The 24549-nt window shown below is 31.7% G+C and overlaps 1 protein-coding gene and 2 non-coding genes across 3 annotated transcripts in view; 2 read left to right on the top strand and 1 right to left on the bottom strand.

Moving 5' to 3' along the window:
• Positions 1–24549, bottom strand: part of USP34 (ubiquitin specific peptidase 34) — a 202965-nt gene that overhangs the window by 46709 nt on the left and 131707 nt on the right. Inside the window, exons 34-49 of the mRNA XM_015587514.2 lie at positions 22020–22220; positions 19296–19378; positions 15597–15637; positions 15339–15463; positions 14141–14293; positions 13095–13199; positions 11694–11749; positions 11477–11597; positions 9059–9242; positions 8535–8695; positions 5343–5408; positions 3963–4109; positions 3821–3877; positions 3647–3724; positions 3164–3258; positions 2–141 (exon numbers count right to left, since the gene is read on the bottom strand). Of these exons, the coding sequence (XP_015443000.2) occupies positions 2–141; positions 3164–3258; positions 3647–3724; positions 3821–3877; positions 3963–4109; positions 5343–5408; positions 8535–8695; positions 9059–9242; positions 11477–11597; positions 11694–11749; positions 13095–13199; positions 14141–14293; positions 15339–15463; positions 15597–15637; positions 19296–19378; positions 22020–22220 (1813 nt within the window). The remainder of the gene's footprint in view (position 1; positions 142–3163; positions 3259–3646; positions 3725–3820; positions 3878–3962; positions 4110–5342; positions 5409–8534; positions 8696–9058; positions 9243–11476; positions 11598–11693; positions 11750–13094; positions 13200–14140; positions 14294–15338; positions 15464–15596; positions 15638–19295; positions 19379–22019; positions 22221–24549) is intronic.
• LOC112478108 lies at positions 661–731 on the top strand. Its single transcript, XR_003045709.1, has one exon. It is a non-coding gene; the product is annotated as a small nucleolar RNA U2-19 (small nucleolar RNA).
• On the top strand, positions 902–971 carry LOC112478107. Its single transcript, XR_003045708.1, has one exon. It is a non-coding gene; the product is annotated as a small nucleolar RNA U2-30 (small nucleolar RNA).

Below are 24549 nucleotides of genomic sequence, written 5' to 3'. Positions count from 1 at the left end.
TCTTCTGTATAGGGTGTCATATCCAAACGTAATGGGAAGGAAAAGTGTGTGTTCACTTTTTCTTTCATCATCGTGACCATATTAAATGTATACCTCATAGTATTGAAACTCAGAATGCGAGGCAATTTCTTAAAACATGCCCTGAAAGACAGAAAGAAAAAGGAAAAAATATCTTTTGTTTAAAATTGTCTTTTAAAAGTACTTCAATCATGTAAGAGGGGAACACACATACATACACACATATGTACATATATCCAGCCCTCTTACATGACTTTTTGCATTCTGAAAGGGCTTTCCTATGTCTAAATAAGAAAAATAAACAAAAAATTACAAAGTAGACTATATTAAACACCATCATGAAGATATCTAAAGATACCGTATGGAAGCATTAAAGGAATCACATTGTACTTCAAAGGCAAGAAGTCTATGGTTCAGAGTTTTCTTTTCTACCTTAAATAACAGGGATTGAAGTATTTATTTTTTTTTTTGAACTAGAACTGCAAAGTCTGGCTGTATCATTTACTAGATGATGTATGACCCTACACAAGTTAATTAACATCTTTGAGCTTAATGCCTGATTTGTAAAATTGAGTTAAAAGTGCATACTCTCTACAACTTCTAGAACGCTGCTTAGAACGTATTATTCAATAAGTGTTGCCCTGAAGATAGCCAAATCTGAGCATTAGAAGTCCTTCTAATCTATGTGATGCAGGATCTCTGTAGTTCTGAGATGCAAAAATATCAAGTAATTTACAACAATAAGGACTTATATCTGAGTGTGTATGTGTGTGTATGTTTGTTTATAAAGGTAACAGTGGATAACTGAAGACTTGCTAATAACGGCTGAATGCAACTGGGGGTGGGGTGATGGATATGTGCACATGAAAGGTTAACTAGTTCTGAGCAATGATAAAAAGGTTTTACTACTGACCTTTATAACTATGCAGGTTTCTACACTTGATCTGAGCCCAAAATTAAAAAAAAAAAAAAAAAAAAAGTGTTGCCTGATATTACAACAACAGCAACAGGTTAACTGGTTACCAAAATCTTACAGCAGACATACTGCTAGTTCAAGTTTAAAAAACCAAAATTTTGGTTTAAACAAAATATATATAAAATCTTGAATTTATAACAAATAAGAATTTCAGGAAATAATACTTCACTATCTAGAGTTTAAAGGAGAATTTGTTTAAAGCAAGAGGTTAAAATAAAGGAATTTAGGGAAATAAAGAAGATGGGAAGGATGGCACAAACAGGAAATAAGTCTAAAAAACTCATCATTATTGATTATTTGAGAGACTGACAAATAAATGATGAGGTTACAGAAGTATAAAGGAGTCAAATGATGAAGGGCCTGTGTGTAATGTGAGTATGAACTTTCTCCTGAAAGCTAAAACTCACCAAAAGATTTGTGGTGTACAGTGGGACCACTGATTAAGTCATAGGATGAAAAGACAAACACATCTGAAGTGATGAGAATTTATGTTATAAACCTACTAAATCTATGAAAAACACAAGTAAAACAGCTGGAAAAGCACAGCACAATATTTTGACTTACGTAAGATAATTTGGGAATCATTAGCATATCAACGGAGATTAATATTATGGTGGTAGATAAAATTATTCAGGAAAGAATCAATAGCTGAGAAAACCAGAGGTTTTAAGATAGAGCAGTATATGATCCTCAGCCCACTTTTGTTAAACATTTACTGTTATTACAGACATCTGAAAGGATGGTAAGAATACAAAAGAGTGAATAACACTTTGCTTGGGAGATTAGAACGAAGGAACACACACACACACCCACCCACCCACCCACACCCACACCCACACCCACCACTCTCACATTAGCTAAAAGAAGGGAATGTTTCAAGTCTTTAATTCCTACCCCTAACCCAACTCTTGTCAGATGAGTTTGTCTTCTCCCTGTAACTGCCAGCAGTTATACTTTCAATTATGTCCACCTACCACCTTTCTGTTTTGCAAATGACTTCATTTTAGAGACTGAGAAAAAGAATACCATTCCTTTCAAATGCATATTTACCTGGAGAAATCTTCTATTAAGCAATTTGAAGCAATGGCTTTTCATTCTCTGATGAAATAGATACTCCGATCTATTTCATCTAGAGAATTACTCTGTTTGATCCCACAGTTCTTTCTAGAGACTATCTTACCTGCTATTTTTTGGTCAAACTTCTAAAATGAATGATCTATACTTGATGCCATGTACCCTGACAATTCTGCTTCTATTGCTACAACTTGACAAAACATCCAACTAAACTACTTTTGGAAAACCCAATGCTTTTACTCAGCTGTCATTTTTCTCCATCTCTGCAAACTATATCGTCAATTAAATATCTTCTTCTTGAGATTTTCTTCCTCAATTTCTGGGTTACTACCCTATCCTGATTTTCTTTCTTTCCTAGCTTTGATTCCGTCACTTTTTCCTCTGTACTTTTAGGCTGGCTTGTCTCTATTCTTCGCATCAGTTATGTTCTTTCTCAGGTGGATGTTCTGATGGCTTCAATTGATGATGCAGATAATTCCAAAATCTAGATGTTAAATCATTTGATGTCACTGTACATTACCAATCTTGTTTTACTAGTCACTGCAAATCCTCTACCTGAATGAAGCAGGCTAGATTAATCCTGAACTTCTTACCCATATAAGGTCATTTCTATTTCTCTGTTTTCGTTCCTAGGAACTAACTTAATAAGATACTCTTTCAATCTAATTTCTATTTGTCATTCAATATTCACTTGTAGAACTGAAATATCTTTACCCAACTACTCTGTCCTAAACTGGCCACCTTATGGCTGGCTCATAAGAAAAAAATCTCTCACTTTACAAATTTAGAGAAGGATGCTTTCAGTTCATGAATAGACTATTATGCTCCACTGAGTACAGAGCAGAGAGCTAAGCTATCAGACAAGCCTTGCTAAATATATAATTAGAGACAAAAAATTTGAAAAAATTTTGAGTGTTTGAAAGTATACTTCAATAATTGAGGGAAAAGTTACTGAATGAATATAAGCTCCAAGCAGGCAACCTCAACCTTAATCAGATAATGTTCATAAAAGTTTAATATTAATTTATATAGGTTTGTGTTTTACGTCCATTTGATAATTTATCAAATGATAAAAGCTGCATTTCAAAAACATACCTTTTTTCAGCTCGTACTTTCTTCCCACAATGAGAACAAGTATACATGTTGTCACCTTCTAAAGTATCTTTAATAGTAACTTCATCGAGAGATTCCTGTGTAGAAAGCCACATTTAAGTTTCATATTATTGTTTACAGCATGCAAAAATAAAAAAAAATCACTAATTACAATTAAGATAGAATGCATAGAGGAAAACAAATTTTTTTTAAAAAGTAAAATTTTAATTTCAGTAAAAAATCAGTTTTCCCCTCCTATTGACAAAATGCTCTATGACTCTTACTAAAATTTTCAAAAGCGAAGTATTTAAATTTTGATCAGGAAAAATTAGCTTTGTGGTCTACCTTTAATTCTTATTTGAGAAGTAAAGAATGAAGAAAATAGATGAAAATATGAAACTTAATTTTCTCTCAAGATGACAAACAAATCTGCTACATACAAATAGTTAAAAGCAGGAAAAAAGTCTAAAAATATATATCACTCACATAAATATTCTTCATATCAGCCACTTGGCATCTCACAGTGTAAAACTCTTCAGCAGTCTGACTAACGTGTTCACAATCCTGGCCAACCAACAGTCAAAAATTGGTTAATTAATCAGAATAAACTAAAATATATATTAAGATTTCCAAAAAGCAAAGAACAGGTAGAATACTTACCAAGGATACAACATTGTTTGTAATTACACCTCCAAACAAACTTTTGACAGTATTTTTCTATAAAAAAAATTACAAACAAAAGTCAGTAAAGTTGAGAGAATCTGTACAAATTTCAAAGAAACTTCAGTATTCTGGTACTAACCAGTTCTGGAGACATTTCTTCAATTTTGGTAATCAGATCAGTAAAAAACTCTGTCATATCTTTCTGCTCGCCAGTATTCAGAGGCTGCTTATCCATGGTATATGTTTTACAGAAGGGCCTAGGATTATATGCTTTGCATTCACTCTCCTGTAAAGGAAAAGTGGGGGTGAGTATGGAAAAAAGGAATAAAAAACAATCAAACAAATCTAAGTCTTAAATAAAAATAAGTAAATTATCGCAAGTTTCATGAATAAACACCAAAACAGGTAATAAATCTACCAAGGTTTAAATGCCTTTTTTCCCTCATTTTTGTTTGATATCCACGCATTTTTCAGTTTAATAGTCTTGGTGCCAAAGATGCTCATATTATCTTAAATTTAAAAACTTGTGTTTTTTAAATCTAGGAATTTCTAGGGAGAATTTTGAGATTCAAAGAACATGGATTAGTATTGTGAAGCATAAAATATAAAATCTTTGCAGGCTGAATATGTTTTCCTACAGTTTTCTGTTTTGTCAGTTCAGATGAAGTTTCAACTCTGTAAAATGGAGATTAAAAGTAGAATGAAGGAATGACTATTTTGTTTAAAATCTCACTTACTGCATCCTTATTAAGAATGAGAAGCTAAAAAAAATACAGTAATAAATGTGATATAATCTCTGTCCCCAAGATTCTAACAGGTGAGACAAGTAACTGTCAAATACAAATAGTAACCATGATAGATTTATTTATGGTGACTTGAAGACACTACGGAATCTTTAGTCTCTTAAGAGGTGAAAACCATCTTGATTCTTGAAGGATGACAAAGGAAGAGAAGAGTGCTGAGAGAAAAGCGCTACAGGAAGAAGTGGTATAAATAACTGCACAAGTGATGAAGCAACAGGGTGATGGGCTTCAAAAGGCTTATAGTTACTATAAGGTGAGGCTGAATATGGGGAGGAAGCTGAAGGGAGGGAGCAAATATCACAGAGAATAGGTACAATGTTAATGAATCTGAATACTAGTCTATTCATAATAAAGAACCACTGAAGAGTTTAAAGAACAGGGAAGTAATATTTGCTATTTTAAAAAATGGATTATTTTTATAGTTTTGGGAGTGGGGATTAAGAAAGACAAAGAGAAATCAGTCAGAAAACTCTAACCCTAAGGAGGGTGACCCTGTGACAGGAAAAGGATCAGATACAAGAGATTCTTCAAAGGACAAATAACAGGATGTAGATTGATAGCTGTTAGAAGTTATTGTAACAAAAAATACCAGTAACTGATCAATTAAGAGTAACCATTCAGGACAAAGCCAATACAAATGAACTCCATTTAATGTTTTCAGCTTTGTCAAAATGGTATATTCTAAATAGTTTTCTGTACACAATTCTCAAACATACCATTAAATATGTAAACATTTTTTGAAGCTCCAGAAGAGTGGTCTTGTGCTTCATATCTTCTGAATACTGGAAGTCAAAAGAAAACTTTTCATTAAAAGATACTGATGGCAGTAAATTAGACATTCCAAGAAAGTATTACAATGTATTTAACACTATTTTTTTTCATTCTTACAGCTATGTGTAGAAAAAGCATAGATACGGTATATTCTTTCTTTAGCAATTCTAGCATTTTAAAAATTGGAGCATTTTGTTCATTATATAAATACTGCCATTACTACTATGTAAGAAAGGTGAATAAAAAGATCTTTAAAAAATTGCTTCCCAGATCAACACTCTTTGGTGCAATGCTGATTTAAAAGTTGGTGATTTTGTAAAAACAAAAAACATTTTAGGTGTGCAACTAAGCTGTTTTCTACAATAAATTCACACATTAAAAAAATGATATCTTGCCTTCATCAAGTCACATACCTTTATTTTTTTCTAGAACAAGAGGAGATCCTTAACATTGTAGAGTAATACTGGCCAAGAGCTTTGAAAATCCTCTAAATATTTCAAATATCATTAACTGAGATTCAGGAATCTGGCTAGACTCATTCACTAGAGATTTAGTAATGAACACCAGCCTTATAGGAGAGTTCCACATTCATGCTAGATAGTTATTAGATATACCATATCTCATTTAAATATTAAAATAAATCTCTGAAATATTATCTTACTACCTGTCATAATTTTGAAGAAGCTCTGATAGTCTCATGGAATAGGCTTCCTATATGCCAAAAGCATACATTACTTATTTGTGTTGAGTGCAAGTAATACGGCTGTTATTTAAGAGCATATATTCAACTGTGGACACAAGATAAGGACACTGAAATTGAGATCTGTTCAACATATAGCTATCATAAAATTATATGATATTAAGGCAATAAGAATTAAAAGTAATCAAATTGGCAAAAATAATTACAGTATATTCCTGGCATATAGTAGGTCGCATTTTCCATGAAATTATGAGAATAGTCACATAAACTGACATTTTCCACTATATAAATATCTAATACATGCAAATTGTTAATAATCTGGAATACAAAAGTGTTCAGGAATGAAGACCTGGATTTATATTTTCATTATTGGAGAATAAAGTATTAGTTGGCTATAGAACAGAAGTGACTGAATTCTTTAAAATCAAGTCAGACCAAGGATATTTTATTAAATGTGCAATTTCTAAATAAATCTATATCCTACATATATGTATGTATTTACTACTTAAAAGAATACATGTTCACACCCATTAGGATGACTATTATCAACAAAACATAAAATGACAAATGTTGGCAAGGATGTGAAGAAATTGGGATTCTTCTGCACTACTAATAGGAATGTAAAATGGCACAGCTACATTGGAAAATGGCATGGTGATTCCTCAAAAAAACTAAATACAGAATTACTATATGATCCAGCAATTACAATTTTGCACATATACACAAGATATGAAAGCAAGGACTTGAATATGTATTTGTACACTCATGTTCATAGCAGCACTATTCATAATAGCCAAAGGAGTAAGCAAACCAAAAGTGTCCCCTGACAAATGGATAAACAAAATGTGGTATATACATACAGTGAAATATTATTTAGCCTTAAAAAGGAAGGAAATTCTAAAACATATTACAACATGGATGAACCTTAAAGACACTGTGCTAGGTGAAATAAGCCAGTTACCAAAGGACTAAATGTTGTTATGATTTGACTTATAGGAGGTACCCAGAATAGTCAAAGTTATAGAGACAGGAAGTAGAATAGTGGTTGCAAGGGGTTTAGGAGAAGTGAGAATGGGGAGTTAAATATTTAATGGGTACAGAGTTTCAGCTGGGAATAGTAAAAAAATTCTGGAGACTGATGGAGGTGATGATTGCAATGTGAATGTATTTAATACCACAGAACTGTATACTTATAAATAAATGGCTAATATGGTAAACTTTATGTTGTGTACATTTTACCACAATTAAAATATATGTAGCTTTCTATAAGCTTTCTGTGAACATCAGAAAAGGGAATAAAAATAACTAACATTTTCATTTAATAATCAAGTGCCCATTAACTAGAGTACTTTCCAAAGTCAAGTCAAATTCTATTCTGTATTTTTGATGCAGAGACAAATCTAAATTTAGTTCTTAACCAAAAATACCATTTATGAGACTTACAATTAGCAGATCTGATTGTTCTTTCTGTTAATATATACTAATTCCTGACAAGGCTAATGATTAAAAGGTGGTCATTAATATGACAATGAGAAAAACAAGTATGGCTAAATCATCAGCTAAAAAGAAAATTACTGAAAACATGCTTCTTTGATAATAACTTGTTCTACAAATTTATGCAGCTAGGACCAGCAAATTTAGTCACAAAATTTCCATATGCTAAATGAAATCAATTATTCAACTATTTCTAAACATAATGTCTCAGATGATAAACTTAAAAACATCAATGTAACTGAAGCCAAAAAGCAAACTCATTGAGTATACTATAAATTGGAAGCCTTAAAGCATTAACTTAAACATATTAAGAATTGAATAGAGATATATAAAGAATTGCAATACTTTGTTGGGGGTGGTGGGGAGCCAGGACATCAAGATGACATGATGGAGGAAAACAAAAACTCAAGTGCAAGCATAAAGAAAGTTTTCCAAGAAATTTTAAAAGCAGTGCTAAGCGACAAACTGAAAATAGTCCACGGTAAAAAAGAATGAAAACTAGAAAGAACAAATAACGAAAATAACAAAGCAGAGCTTACCCAAACAACTAGGCCTGCAATCAAATTTACTTTGGGACAAATATTAAAGAAACAAGTTTAATGATCTTGGTACTATTTTCCTATTTTGCTTTATGCTTTGCTTATTTTCTATATAATTAAAATTTGTATTTATTTTTACTGACAATACCATGTCACTGTATACATTCAGTATGTATATTCCACAACTATGCTTTCCTTTGAGAAATAAGTTATACTACAATGTTAGTAGTAATCTACTGAAATGTAAAAATAATTAAAACATGAGTTAGCTAGTTACGTAATCAAATTTTCTTTTTTAATTCACATATTACTTTCTCATAATAGTTTAGTAAACTGGAAAAAAGTCAAGATTTATCAACAAAATCTGACTTTTAGTTTTAACTTTTAAAGTGAGGAAACTGTACCTTAGCAGTGAAGACAGCCTGTCTTGCCTCAGGTATCATATAAAGTTGCTGAATAGTGGAAGCCAAGTAACATGTAGCTCCAAGGTTAGTCAGGCCGACAAATCTACACTCAGCACGGACATCCTCGTGAGGCCAGTAGTCCCATTTATAAGGTGCATGAGCTGCTGAAAAAAGAGGGAGGAAAAGATGCACCCCCCACCAACAAACTATTAAACATAATGTATTCTGTTTTTATTAATAGACACTACCTACCTCCATTACATATTTAGTTAATATATATAAAATATTATACACAGTAATTTTTAAAATTAGTAAGAACACATAGTAAAACTAATTCATTTCCTAAAAATTCAAAGGACTGTCACAACTGTATTTTTAAAAAATTTTTACTTTTTAACTTCTGTAACATCCTAGCAACAACAATTTACAATGTTAAAGTGTATGAACAGCAAATTCTTTTATTAAATCATGCCCTCTAAAAATGTCATTTCTGTATAGAAAGATTAAAGGAAAAGAATACTTACACTGCATGTGTTGTGCCATAACCCAGTTGTGTATTAGCCTGTAGTTCTCAACAGATCCCTTTACCATCTCTACTAACAAATCATAAGCAGCAGCTCTTGAAGAATGTGATTTGCACTTTGGCTGCTGTCTATCCTTTAAACTAGGCAACAAAAACAGGAGATTGAAGATATCTCTTAAGAATTCCTGGAAAAAAGAAAAAGACCAAGTACATTACATAAACTAGGTTATATGACAATCTACAATTTACTAAAAGACTTTAAAAACTTAAAGTGGCATCATATACTATCGTCCGAAAGTCTTCCCAACGATCATTTCTTTTAGAGAAAAGAGAATGGGTGGAGATCACTATCACTCTTACCTTCCCTCCCTCTTGATACCTAAATCAGTTCATTCTTACAGATTCCCATCTACAATGCTTTTATTTTACACTCCATTAACTGACCAAAAGTTTTTGTTAAGGACTCATTACTCCCTATCTTGACTGCCTGTGCATTTATTTAAGTTTTCCATTTCACTCTAATAAAAATAATAGTGACAATAGCAGCAAAAGCAGCAAATTACTCATTAGAACTTTTAGGTGCCAGATAATATTCAAAGGCCCTCTGAAGTCACAGAGTTGGCAGGTGCCCGAGTTAGGATTTAGACACCAAGTCTTTAATTTCTATACCAGTGAAGTTCGAACTGAGGTGCAAAGTTTACCATGTAAAGTACAATCCAGATGTACTTTTTCCTAAATTTGATCTCCCTGAGAAAGGGTCACCTTTCCCACTTGTTCTTTCTTAACCTTCTTTGGTAAAGTACCAAAGGACCAATTACCTCCCTCACTCCTCTCCAATACTACTATGGTACATCGTTCTGGGATCAAAAACTTCCTGGAGTAGTGTAAAGAAAAGAGGTAATATACTTAAGACTGAGACTGCTATCCATTTAGAAATGCTGGATTGTCAAGTTGGCCCTGGCTGTTATCTGGAAACCTGAATGGTAAACAGTTCCCTCCTCTGATATAAAACTTTCCCTAAGTGATAAAAGTGGCTCACTACCTGTTTGTATTTGGTTTATGCTGAATAACTGCTTTCAACCTGGGAATCTGAAATTTCAGTGACTGTGGTTAGTTATGCAGATACTATGTGACTATATGACTCACCCCAATAAAAACCCTGGACACCTAGGCTCGAGAGCTTCCCTGGTGGACAACACCACATGCGTTGTAACATTCATTGCTGGGAGAATTAAGTATGTTGTGTGCGACGCCACTGGAACAGGACACTTAGAAGCATGTACGTGGGATCTACCAGACTTGGTCCTATGCTCTTCTTTTGCTGATTTTATTCTGTATAGCCTATTGTAAAGTGATGTACTTTGTTTAAAATGAATCAAATTTAAGAATTTATATGAGTATATAACAGGTATGCAAATGTGTTCCTGCACTGTTCTTTTACGAGAAACATGCCAAGAAAGATTATTTCTCTCTTATGTATTTCAATTAAAAAAAAAATTTTTTTAATGTATTCATTTTTTTAAATGAAGAAAGCAGATCACATACTGGTATTTACATAATATAAATGATATATTTGTGTCTTTAACAGTCACAGAAAGTCCTGGAAGGCCATCACCAAAGCATCAGGAGAAATCAAACTATGTATAAGAATCTTCTCTTTGCACTAGCTAAATTTTTTTTCCTTATTTACAATGATTCTTTACTTTATAATGATATGTTATCAAAAAAAACCAATTAATATATTTATATTTTAGAATAAAAGTTACATATTGGTTTTTAACTTAATAAGCAAGGCTATTACTCAATCAAATTATTCCCAGTAAGTGTAATGGAAAACTTAAAAAAGGACTTAGAACTAGCACAGGGGGCTTTGTGAAATAGGGGAAGTAGAATGGATTTAAGACAGATAAGACTGTCACCTTAGCCTATCTCAGGAATCCTTAGTCTATGCCCAGGACAATCTTCCTGTCAATGCAGGCAACGGCAAAAGTACCAATGGAAAAGTGAATAATTTAATCTAAAGAGTAATTAGACATGTGTTGGTATAGAGTCATTAAGTGTATCAAACATTCAATAATAGATTTTGTCAATTTGGCCTTTAAATATGAAATAAGACAGGTACTCTATATGACTACTTATTAATTCCGTTGTGTAAATTATTAATTCAAAATAGTCAACCCTACCAAACTGTATTATCAGAGTTTGCCTCTCTCCAATCATAGGAATTAAAACTTGTTTCTGCATTCTAAAAACAAGCTAAGACTTATATTTCAAGGTTCATTATATTCAAAGTTCACTTTTCCTACCACCAATAAAGTTCTAGCAAATTTTCTGTTTGCATGTTTAAGAAAATTTCACATATCCATAAACAAAAATTCCAATCAAATTTCATATAGACACTGGATGTCTTAATGCCTACCTGTCCTTCCCTTGAAAATTTAAAGGGTGGTTTGTGTTTAATAACACTTGTTGCGAGCCTTAGGAGTCCTGTAAGCCCATCATCTTCTATATTACCATCTTGATGATCAAGGATCTCTCTGCTACACAAAAGAATACAAGAAAACAAGGTAGTTCACACAGTTACACCCTTTATCTTTTCTCAACAACATAATTGTCAATCTCACATCAAATTTTACCTTCGAATACAGTCAGCCAAATGTCGTGCCAAAGCATCTAAGTCAAGGAGCGTTGTCTTAATACAAAGAGAAAATACAAAATTCAAATATAAATTTTTATGTTTAGTAGTTCAGAGATTATTAAAACAACAACAATAAAAAACCCTTTCCTTGTCAGTAACAAGAATTCAGTTCTCCTAAATTCATTAATATACCTATTAAATAACAAATAACTCTTTACTTATCATGGTCAATTAATAAAATTATAGATGTAAATAGATCACTGATAGTCCTTTAAAAAAGATACAATGAAATAGTAATAAATTATGGTACAGAAATTTACTGAGAAGACTCTAAGGTTTATTGTTTTAGTTTTAATAATTTTATTCAGATGTAATCACATACTGTACAATTCACCCACTAAGGTTTGTTTTTAATAGCACCTTTAAATTAGGCTTTAAAAATAAACTTAAATGTACAGTTAAATAATTTCACTGTACACACAAAAATTTTTTTCAGATTTTATAAAATAGAACTTAAGAGGATTCTCAAAGAAACTCAGATCTCTATGAAGGAAAGTAACTTTGGCAAGCAAGAAATATTAGATTCCTATTTTAAATGGGCAACCCTAGATTTAAAAAAATTAATGTTTATCTGGCATACTTTATGAATAAAAAAGTTAAAACATTCAATATTTATAATTCTTCAAATGAAAAGTAGAAAACTTTAAGAATTCATCACATGTAAGCTGTTTCTTAAAAATAGAAAGTTCAAACACTACAGGATATTTTAAATGTAAAGTATACACACACTTTGAAATATATAAAAAATTGAGACAATATTTACAAAATATTTATATATATTTTCTTTAAGTGTTTCTCATTTTTTTCTGAGGTCAGATAGATGCATTTGTGCTTACTAAATTTATAAAGGAGAAAATATAAGCATTTATATGGCAAGTGTGTCTTTGAAAAACTTGTTTTAAACACTTCTTTGGATGAAAATATTTTACTCTAATATAATTAATATATCAGCAAACTGAGAGTATTTTAGCTTAAAATGAGTTATTTTTGAACTACAATTTTATTTACATTCAGAACTCAAAATCCATATGCTATTATAGAAAGTTGCATTTAAATTTAAAGTCTAAATTTCATGTTCCAAATAAGATTTTACATCCACAAATCTTATTTGGAAGAGACAGGAAACTACTTACAGGTATCAGATGAAGACATTACAACAAAGAGCAAAGTAAAAAGAAGAAAAGCAGAATAGAAAGGCATAAATAAATACAGTGGAAAACTTATGACATTGTTAACTCATAGACTGATAAAAATGCTTTTAATAAGGATCTATAAAGTTAAGAAAACACACGTGCAAAATTCAACTCTATTAACTAGTTAATGTATTTCCTGAACATACCTGACTAGCGTCCTTTATATGTATGTTGTCAACTAATTTGCACAACAACCAAAAATACTCTTTACATCCAGGTTTTAACATTGGTTCCTCTTCATAATCATCTATCTATAAAAAAAAATTTTAACTTTGTGAAAACATTTTAAAAAGGGAAATAACTTCTATTTCAGTATATTTAAGAAACTACGGGCTTTATGAAAAAAATTAAATCCCAATGCAAACTAAACAGTATTCATATATTAACAAAAAAATAAATAGAACTAGTTTTTATAAAACAGAATAGGTACATAAGTGAATAATATGAGAACTCTCAGAAAAACATTACTCTCAAATTAATTATAACCTACTTGGAACATACATGAATAACATATGCTAAATAATGTGATACAAATTAAGAATTCATTGAAAATGTGGGAACAAAAGAACCTATGGAACATGAGTATATATAAATCTAAACACATGCAATGGCCTATCAGTTTTGAAATTAAAAAATGAACTCATTATATTTCTTAAGTAGTCGATGAGAGAATATTATAGAGGAGAAAAATGTAAATCCTACAATGTATCGTATTTCTGGGATTAGTAAAATTTACTTATTAATGGACTCTGGATTTATCATGTGGTAGAAGTCTTTTATAAGGCTAGTATTATATACACTGGAGCAAGGAAAGAAACTGAAAATTCAGAATATCATAAGAATAAAAAAAACCCTGTGTGACTGAGAAGAAAGCAACATTTATGTTTCTGTCTTTCAACTTATTAACACAAGGCCCAGAACCAAGTAAGAACAAATGTTATTTCCAAACAGAGTATCCATAAGAGATCCCACAGAGCTAAAATCAAAGCACATAGATTCCATTTCCAGGTATAACATGGACACGTGTCACATTGCGGTCATTTTAAGAACTATATAACTATTATTCTCTCTGTAAAAATTATATATGGTAACCAAGTACTCAAAATTACTGCAAGGATATAACACAGTGATAAACCTGGGACAAAGGAAATTGAAATAACAGAAACTGCTCCTGAACACAGTAAAATCTTACCCTGACAGGTTTGAGTGCTTGAGCATCAGGAAGAAATTTCAACAATGTTGAGGCAGCCAACAGCAGAAAAGAACGATTGATTGAGTCTCCTCCATCCAGCCCTGACAGAGATAACTTATAAAGACCATTGCAAGACTCATGACGGACTGCAGTCTAAATGAAAAAGCAAGTTCCAAAGACAGTCTTAGTTAGTACTAAAAAGTTAATATATTAAGGTTACTATGTTGGCAGAAATAATATGTTAAGTGGCTTCTTTAGCAAAGTATTCACATACTCATGCATGTAAATAATATATGATTTGAATAAAGTACTCCAAAGTATACAGTAATATGTAAAAACGTATTTTAGAAATCTCAAATATGGCTGTAAAATAAAACCAACAAATAAACACAACAAATACAAAAGGGATTGTGTAGAGTATATTCACAACTTATTTACAAGGTTAAGTAACAGAATAAAATATTTTCATAACTAGAAGATATTTAGAAAGTAGTTAAACTAGAACATTTTACAGATTCTAAGGGACTTGCCCAAATGTCACAATGGTTATCTTGGACAGAGCCAGAACAAGAACACATAAGCATTCAATTAAGAGCTACAGTTTTAGACAGTGCTGTCTTTCAAAGATGTGATTGTTGTGGCTAAGTGATTACTGAGAGTGTGTTTCTACTATTTCATTTAGCAATATGAAGTAATATCAAGATACGGCTAGTGAAAACTATATTGACCTCAGTGTCAATAATGAAATCAAAAGAAAATATATTTGACTTATTTTTAGTCTCTCTTGCATCTAAGGATATACTCCAATAGAAAAAGCAAAAGAAACTTCTCTAAAACATAAATTACCAAAATAAACACTCAAGAACCACGAACCAGAAAAAGCAATTTAAAAAACCCAAAAGCAAAAGAATCACTCTGTAAACAAATATTTCAGAAAAAGACAAATATGAATGCCACAGAATATTTAATGTTCACACTCAAGTGTACATAGTTCAAACATAGTTCAAAACACTCTAGATCTTAAAGGATTAAATAAGCGCATTACAGATAATGTGATATTCTTATGGAACCATGTCCATTTGTTTCCATATATAACTATATAGTTCTTTAAGAACTATATACTTTTTAATGTTTTTATTATCAATGCTAGTAATATAAAAATAAAGAGCAACAGTACTAATCTTAATGTTTATCTTACCTCAGGAATAAGGAGAGTCAATTTCTTTAGCCAATCTTGTAAATGATCACTATCTGCAAGGCTAGATTTCACTAAAGAACAGCAATGAGCCCAACTCACCAAGAGCCACATTGAATAATGTGAAACTAAAGAAAAATTAGAAAAAAAATACAGCTGTCAGGGCTTGTGCTATAAAGAAAACACTATCATTATTAAAGATATTATAAATATAGTTATCCAAGTATTTATTATTAAAAATTAATTTTGTTGAACCCTCACCTTCATGTCTAGACCTGTGATCGGACTGAGCTTTCAATACTCTGTAAAGTAAAAACACAAAACAACCACTAATTAAATTCAGCAATGAATTAAAAAAAACTCTATTTATTACCACATATTCTTTAAGGTATATACAACTCTCTCTCCAAAAGATTAGATTTTAAGAAAGTTACTTTTTTTCGCTATAGTCTTTATCTTTTATTTTTAAAATCACTGGTAAAATTTTATTATAGCAAACACCAAATGAATGTTCAGATTTAATAAAATTTGAGTGAATCCAATAAATGAACCCTCAAAAACTACTCATGATTTAGTTACTAAAGACATGTATTACAAAGAGAAAGGTTCTAACAGTTCAGAGTCAAAACCCGAGACTCCTTAAAAAATAACCATATATTAACTAACATAAAATGCCTTTCCTTTGACAGGACAAAAATTCTAAGATGTGCTAAGTTATATTATAGAGGGCCAAAGAATGAAAGAAAGAGACAAAGGTATTTAACCAGTTAATAGCTGTGGGGCAAATAACAACAGACTGCTCACATTCCTGAATGTATGCTGGAGCTTTGAAACTTCTACAGCAACCACCAGAAGCCGCCTCATCTTGCTTATGCATGAACTTTCAGGACAGTTTCCCACAACCAATCAAAAGTAGTAAATATTTCTTCCTCAGAGACTATGCACCTATCCTAGAACTGCCTCCACTTCACCTTTTACCACCGCTGCCCCATTATCTGTAGCCAATGTAAATTCTTTCAAAACAACTTACATCTTTCTTCACAAAACAATGTATAAAGGAGCCTGTTAACTCCAGAACAGCTGTCAATGTTGCCTACTCCGTCTAGCCCTGCTGCTGGTGATTTAGATTTATTGCCCCCACTAGGACGTGGTCCTTTTCTGGCTAGCATTTGGCCCAATAAACCCTTTCTTTCAGAAAAGCTTTTAGCCATGAAAGTTTCTGTTTAACACTTTTGCACTGTTAATGCCACTTTCTATCAAAAATGGTTAAAAGTAAATTATTAAAAAGTAGAGAAAACTGATTAGTTTAATTCTATAGGATTTCAGCTCCATTTTTCTCCATATTTTTAGTAACTTCGATGGAAAATGTTATCATCTCAATTTAAAGAAATCTAAATATTAAAATTTTTCATTTAAACAAAATGATTAAATATGGCTTATTTGCCTTACAAATAAGCTGTTAAAAAAAAAAAGCCAATCTTTACCATCCCCACTTCGTCATAATTCACAAAATACCTTTCAAAATATCAAAAAGCAAGGCTCACCAAAATTATTGAAGTAAAAGGTGCTAAGAAGTTAAAATTTTTAAGTCAAGTATTTGGCCATACTACATTTTAATTTTTATCATATTGGTATAATATATTTAACTTTACCATAGCAACCTACCCATCTATCTTTTAAATCTGTAGCATTAGAAGATTTTTGATAACGTAGACAAAAAGTTCTGTCTAGCTGTTGTAATTGATAAACTTCCTTGCACCATATAAACTGAAGATGAGAGCTTATGAAAAAATAACAATGCAGAAACAGGAGCTGAGAAAACATAGAGATGGGGTAGGGGAGCTCACATTTCAAAGACTGTAATGAGGTCTGTAAGAATGGAACTGGTGGAATGAAAAACAAGAAGTGCCACAGAGTGAACCAGCTTGAAGAGCAGCAACAGATATCAAATCTGCACATTTATTTTTCATTGTTTGAGGTTAACGAGGTGAACAAAAAGCAGACTAATGTCATCACTGAATTGCCTTAACTCAATATATTGTAGTGTGTGGGATAAAAAGGTAGAATGTGTGTTAAGAGGACGAGGAGGAAGAATTAAGAATTATTTAGCTGGACAGTAATTGGTGGTTGGGGTGTAAAATGTATTTTATCATACAAATCAAAGGCACGTTCTTCATTTCCCCATGTTATTCATTAATAAGCTTTAATAACACTGAGATAAGATGCCTGGCATTAAAAATACAATGGTTAGCAAAATCAGTTAAAGTTCGTATAGAATTTGGAGCCTAGTGGGGTAACACAGATATTAATCAAGTAATGAATGTGAATTCAAGTGAGACAGACACTAAAGAAAAGTACGTTAGAAAAAAAGTAATCATGTTATTTATATGCAACCACTGCCTATGAAGGTGACTTTAAAAAGCATCTAAACAGTTAATTAGCTATTAACCATAAATAGGATTAAGCACATTCAAAGGTGTTTACATTAGCTTTATAAATCATTTCAGCACAACGGCAAACTTTAGTCCAACATAACACCTACGGAATACTTGGAAATTAACTTTACACACTTTAATAGACTTTATGTAATTATTTAAGGCATAAAGCCAGCTCCCCATGTATTAGCAATGATTATATCACATATATTCATTACTATAATTTAATGGTAACTTCTGTACTGTACTTTTGTTAATCGAGGGCCTAGAAGCAAGGAAACACTAGAAGCAATGAGAATACCAAACACCCATATTTTGTAGGTTCCCCACCAAAAGGAACTAGAACTTCTTAAGGAAATGACTGATTCTAGGACCAAGGAAAACTACAAACCTGGAAGATCCTGCAGTAACAGGAAAAAACATTCCTCCCCTTCATGCCAAATAATGAGGTATGCAAAAGGACACATAAACAAGCCTGAAGAAGCCAACTCAAGTATAGTTTTAGCAAAGTGAATACTACTAGTAACTAATTAAAACATGATCAATTTTAAAAAATTGATACTAAATAAACGAGAAAGCTCTTCCTCACAATAAGATGTAGACTAATAAACATAAAAGGAATGGTAAGAATTAGAAAATCACTAGAGTTTGTAAACATACTAATATTTAATTCAGGCAAGAATCATCACTGAATGCTAAAAATCAATGAATGAAAATTTTATTACAAAGAAATTAAAGCAATTGCAAAATATATTCCTAGGGGTTACTTTTAATTACAAAGGAAAACTCAGAAACCTTATTGTAGAGAAACCTACAGGAAACCAGATTAACTTATCAAAATCAATATCACTAATAATGGACAAACATTCATCACCAGATTCTGTTGGGAAAGACACATTATTTATTGAGTATTCCTGCTTAAAGGCATACTCTGAATCTATTCATGAGGAATAATCAGGAAACATAAACTGAAAGGTATTTTATAAAAGAATTGGCCTGTGTGACTCAGAAATGTCAACAGCATCAAAGAAAGGCTAAGAAAGTACCTCTAATTAAAGGAAATGGAATAAATATGACAACTAAATACAGTACATGATCCTGGACCAGGAAAAGAATTGTTATAAAGAATACTGAGACAAGATGAATAGCAACTGATTGTTTAGATAACAGTATTATATCAATGTTAGATTTTCTAAATTTGAATATTTTACTTAAGAAAATATCCTCGGTCTTGAGAGATACACATCAAATTTATGGGTAAATGGTCATAATGTCTGAAACTTACTCTCAAAGATTCAAGACAATATGTAAATAAATGTGTTTGCACAGACACATATACACTCATGATTATGTGATAAAAATTGACAAAATGTTAATAATATGCAAATCTAGACAAAAAGTATGAGAATTCAGTGAAACACCCTCATAATTTTTCTGTTAAGTATTAAATTTTTTCAAAATTAGGTTTTAAGACACTGTGTTCTTACTTTAAATACATACATAAGTTATGTTAAAAGTTTCATACCTAGGAGCCAGATTATCATACGTATAAGCAACAGACATAAGTCGCTGAATCAAACTGGTTCCTTGTACAAGAACAAGAAATACCTTTAAAACAAAAAAACATTAAAAGTCTTTAAATACATTAAAACACAAAACTGTATTTTTAACCCAAGACTCCATATTATTTTAATTTTTATCTATAGGAAATATCTTAAGAATGGCTATTTGAAAATACTATAAAAATATCAAATATTAGAAAACCAGAATTTTGAAACCAAGGTTAAAAACAGCAACTTTAAAACGAAAATATTCAAAATTCAGAAATACACAAGCAAAACTAACCTGTGTATTTAATCTACAAATTCTCTTGCATGTTGCCCCATTGGGTGAGAAAAATATATCTATTACATATTAGTGTTTTTTGGGGGCAGTGGGTGAAGAATTAAACATTTTTTACTTTTGAAATAAAAAACAAGTCAAGCAATGGAAGATTCCTCAACTATCCTAAAGTAAGTATAGAAAAGCAATATAATATACTAGGGATACAGAGCATGGGTTCTAGGTGAAAAACTTGAGGTTCAATGAAAATTAGCTTGCTAACTTTCGAGTTGCATGATTCTAAAAAATACTTAAGTTCTAAATTCTAGTTCTTAATTTACATTATAGGGAAAAAATAATTTACTAATTTAATGAAAAATTACTGAATCCCTTCTGTAGGGCAGAACCCATTCTGGGCACTTATTATATAAGGCACTGTTCCTATCCTGGAGATGTCAGCCCAGTGCAGCAGAAAACACAGAGAGCACTGTAACATAAGTATATACAATGTGCCAAATGTGCAAAACAAGGGAACATCAATTAAACCTATCCTGCCCAAAATCAGGAAAGCTTAACTATGTTTAGGCTGGAATTTGAAAGTCCAATTTGGAATTTGATCTTTCTAAAAGGCTATTTTGGAGAACAAATAAAAGAATGCATGACAATAAATTAAAAGAATTACTATCTATAGTATACTAAAATTGGATGACTTTGTCTCCAGAATTAGTGTAACAAAAATTTCTGTTCTGAAACAGCTTAGATTTACATATTAGGCTCTAATTATTATGATAAATAAACAAACTGTAAAATACATATAGTATGTACCTTTTGTAAACTATAAAAACCTAACACTGACATATGTATAGTAAAAAACACTAACACATAAAGCTATTAATGGTAGTCACTTATAACTGGAGAGAAGGTTCACGTGTATATTCTGAACTATTTTTAATCAGAATGTATTTGTATATATTTTTTAAAAACAAACCAATTCTTTCCAAACTCTGTATGTATTACACACACACACACACACACACACATTATTAATATCTCAACAGGAAATCACTAATAACGGTCAAAAGCTTCAGAAGTATTTAGTGAATTGATGGAAAGGAATACAATCAAATTGAGCTTTTTATATTAATTGTAACCTGGAAAATTTATTCTGGGAACAAAAACAAAGAAACAAACATTACAGCAATGCAAGGTAAAGCAAGCAGTTCACAACATGCAACACTGTGGAGCACATTTAGATTACACTGTAGTTCCTATGTCTCTTTTAATTGTATTAGCTATAAATAATCTGAAATACCAGCATTTTTCCCATTTAACTCCTAAAATTCCAAATGGGACATATGCTTCAGGTTTCCATTTTTACCAGGATTTTCCAACCTATGATCACCACAATATTTCTGTATCGGTAACAACTCATTATACTGGTGTTTCTTGAGCAGGTATGAAGTGAGGCGCCATTCTCACAAGGTTACAAAAAGGTTACAAGATGAGAACTAAAAAATTGTCTTCATCTCTCTCCACTTCCCAGTTCACTGATGGAAACATTGGAAATGCAAATATTTGATTATAAGAACAACAGAATCCACAGTCAAAAGTAATTCTAATTTTAATGTTGGATGTGCTAGTTATTGTATCATTTCCTTCAGCTCTAAATCTACCATTCTATAAACTTGCTCTGCAATAGGGCTGGTATGTCACACACTAAATCCCTCTTTTGCCAGCTGGCTTCCTATTAGGTTCTGTCAACCTGAGATACTAGAGAGATTACTCCCTTGCTTTTTCAATTAGCACTGTTCCAGAAGTTATTTTACCCAGAAAAAGAAGCTGGTTTCAGAAGCAGTAGCCAAATCCTTTTCTCAGAGGCCTAAGTTTTAGTTCAACAGGGTCCCTTGTATAAGTTTATTTCTGAAAACCTCAACCTTTTCTTGCCATATATTCCTCAAACTCTGGGGGTGGTAAATGGTTACTTGTCTGGGTTACCTCAGTATTCTCTTTTTGTATTTTCAGCCCTCTAATGCATACATGTAAAATCAATTCTGTATTTTAAATTTCCTCTGTTGAAATACTTAGTGTGGTTTGTTTTCTTGAATGGACCCTGATAACACTCAATATAGACATTACTGAGTCCAAATAATGAACTCATTCCTACAGTTACATAACATTAAAATGCCATATATTTCATTCCTGCATTTTGGATGATGAAATGAAAAGCATTATTGCTTCATAATTACTACTGCTTTAAAATGAAGGCATCACTTCAGCTATTAAGTCATACTGTGGTAATCTAGGATAGCATTTCTTGTATTTCTTGCATTTGTGTATTTCTTCATTTTGTAAAAGCAAAAATATATGAGCTCTCCTAAAACATAAACAGAATTCATTACTACAATTTAATGATAATTTCTGTACTTACCTCTGTTAATCTTGGTATATGAAGACTCTTGGCATGATCACCAGCAGCCTTTCTTGATTTACCAGGCCAAGTTCTTTTCCTATGGCTTTCTGCTATACCAGACCAGGCAAAGACATCATGATAAGCTAAATCCAGATCAGATGGATCTACTGCAAACTGGCATATTAATTTCAGCAAGCAAGCAAGACAGTCTAGCTGCCACTGTGGATAAGAAGAAAACATCATTTCTCTATTTTCATTAATTTAGTATGGCTACTATACACTTTGAAATTAAAGGCTAGAAAATGAAAACAATTATAGCTAGTATTTAATTCATATGCTACAAACAAAATTTTCTGCTCACGTATTACAATTAGTAACAATATAATTTTAGAAAAATGAAGAAAAAGTATCTAGACACCAAGAGGGTATATTTAGTAAAATGGAAATGACACTTGCATTTCTATCATGACAACAACATAAGAATGTAATAGATACAAAGTTTTTTAAAAAATATACTCAAAATGTACTGTAATTTTAAAAAATTATTAAAATACTAACAAAGATATCATTTACCTACTTATAAAATGAACTGAGAGAGTACTGCAAGTTGTTTCTCCACACAAGTAGCATATATTCTAGTATTCTGGGGCCAAAGTGATAATTCTAGAAAATAATTCAACTGAAAATATTGCACTTACATATGAACATATAAAATAAAATATTTCTTTGGTAAAATAAATAAGTGTTTAGTATACTATTTCTTTTTTAAAAAAATTATTATTATTTATGCCTACAGCACCTGGTCTTTCTAGGTGGTCTCCCATCCAAGTACTAACCAGGCCCGACTCTGCTTAGCTTCTGAGATCAGACATCGGGCTTGTTCAGGGTAGCATGGCTGAAGACCATGGACCATGGCTCCACTGGGGCATGAACCCAGGACCTTCTGCATGTAAAGCAGACATGCTAACTGCTACACTATGGAACCATGTCCTTAGGGTACTATTTCTGACTTAAAACTCTACTTAAAATTTATTTAAATAAATTAATAAAAATATCACCTATGTACAAGTTGTGAGTTTCAGAGCTTTCTTTTCGACAGTCCTTTTCCTCCTATTTTCCTAATCCTACTGCCAAGTGGTATATCCATACCAATATACCAGAAAACATAACTGGTTTTCAAGAACAGTACCAAGAAATTTCAGTGAGTAGAGTCTTTTCAACAAATGGTGCTAGGAAAACTGGATACTCATATGAAAAATATATAAAAAAACAAACCTCAACCTCATTCTACATATATAAAAGTTAACACATAGTGCATGATAAACCTAAATGTGAAAGATAACGACAAAATTTACAGAAAAAAACACAAAAGAAAATCTTATGACCTTGAAATAGGGACTTCTTAAATAGGATACAAATTTTGTTAAATTGAAAACTTCTCTGCCTTAAAAACACTGTTAATATAATGAAAAAGCAAGCCATAGACAGTGCAAATATTCCCACTGCAATAGTCCCTCCTAATCCACTGTTTGGCTTGCAGCAGTTTAATTATCCATGGTCAACAATGGTCCAAAAATATTAAATGGAAAATTCCAGAAATAAACAATTCATAAGTTTTAAATTGTGCACTGTTCTGAGTAATGTGATGAAATCTCATGGTATCCTGCTCTGTCTCAACCAGTACATGAATAATCCTTTTATCTAGGGTATCCACACTCTATATGGTACCTAAGCATTAGTCACTTAGTCGCCGTTTCTGTATCACAGTGCTTGTGTCCAAGTAACCCTTATTTTACTTAACAATGGCCTCACTGAGCAAGCAAAGTGATGCTGCCAATTTGGATATGCCAAAGAGAAGCTGTAAAGTGTGTGTATGTATAGAAAAAAATATAGTATGTATAGGGTTTCAGGCATCTGCTGGGGGTCTTGGAACATATTCCCATGGATAAGGGCGGACTATTATATATATATATTTGGCAAACTTGTCCAGATAGAGGGGGGAAAAATGTCTTACAACTCTTTACTAAGACAAAAAAAAAAGTCCAAGGTATGAACAGACACTTTGCAGAAGATAAAAAGCATAGTCAGTACAAACTTATGGGATGCAGAGCAAGCAGTGTTAATAGGAAAATTTATAGCTATAAAAATGCTTATGTTAAAAAAGCAAGAAGGATCTCAAATCAACAGTCTAACTTTACAACTTAAGGAACTAGAAAAAGAACAAACTAAAACCAAAACTAGAAGGAGAAAATAATAAAGAACTGAACAGAGGTAAGAGAATAGAAAAACAATAGAGAATATCAATGAAAACAAAATTTAGTTCTTCAGAAAGAACAAAAAAATTGACAAAACTTTAGTCAGAATGACTAAGAGTGAAATCACTAAACTCAAATGAAAGTAGAAACATTTCTATCAATTCTATAGAAATAAAAAGCATTATAATAGTTTACTATGAACTGTATGCGAGGAAAAAATCAAAATCAGACAACTTACATAAAATGGACAAATTTCTAGAAACACAAAACCTACCAACAGTCACAAAGAAATA

This window comes from Pteropus alecto, unplaced genomic scaffold (genome assembly GCF_000325575.1).
Source record: "Pteropus alecto unplaced genomic scaffold, ASM32557v1 scaffold131, whole genome shotgun sequence".
NCBI lineage: Eukaryota > Metazoa > Chordata > Mammalia > Chiroptera > Pteropodidae > Pteropus > Pteropus alecto.
The sequence above is the reverse complement of the archived record's forward strand: the minus strand, read 5'-3'. Positions and strand labels throughout refer to the sequence as shown.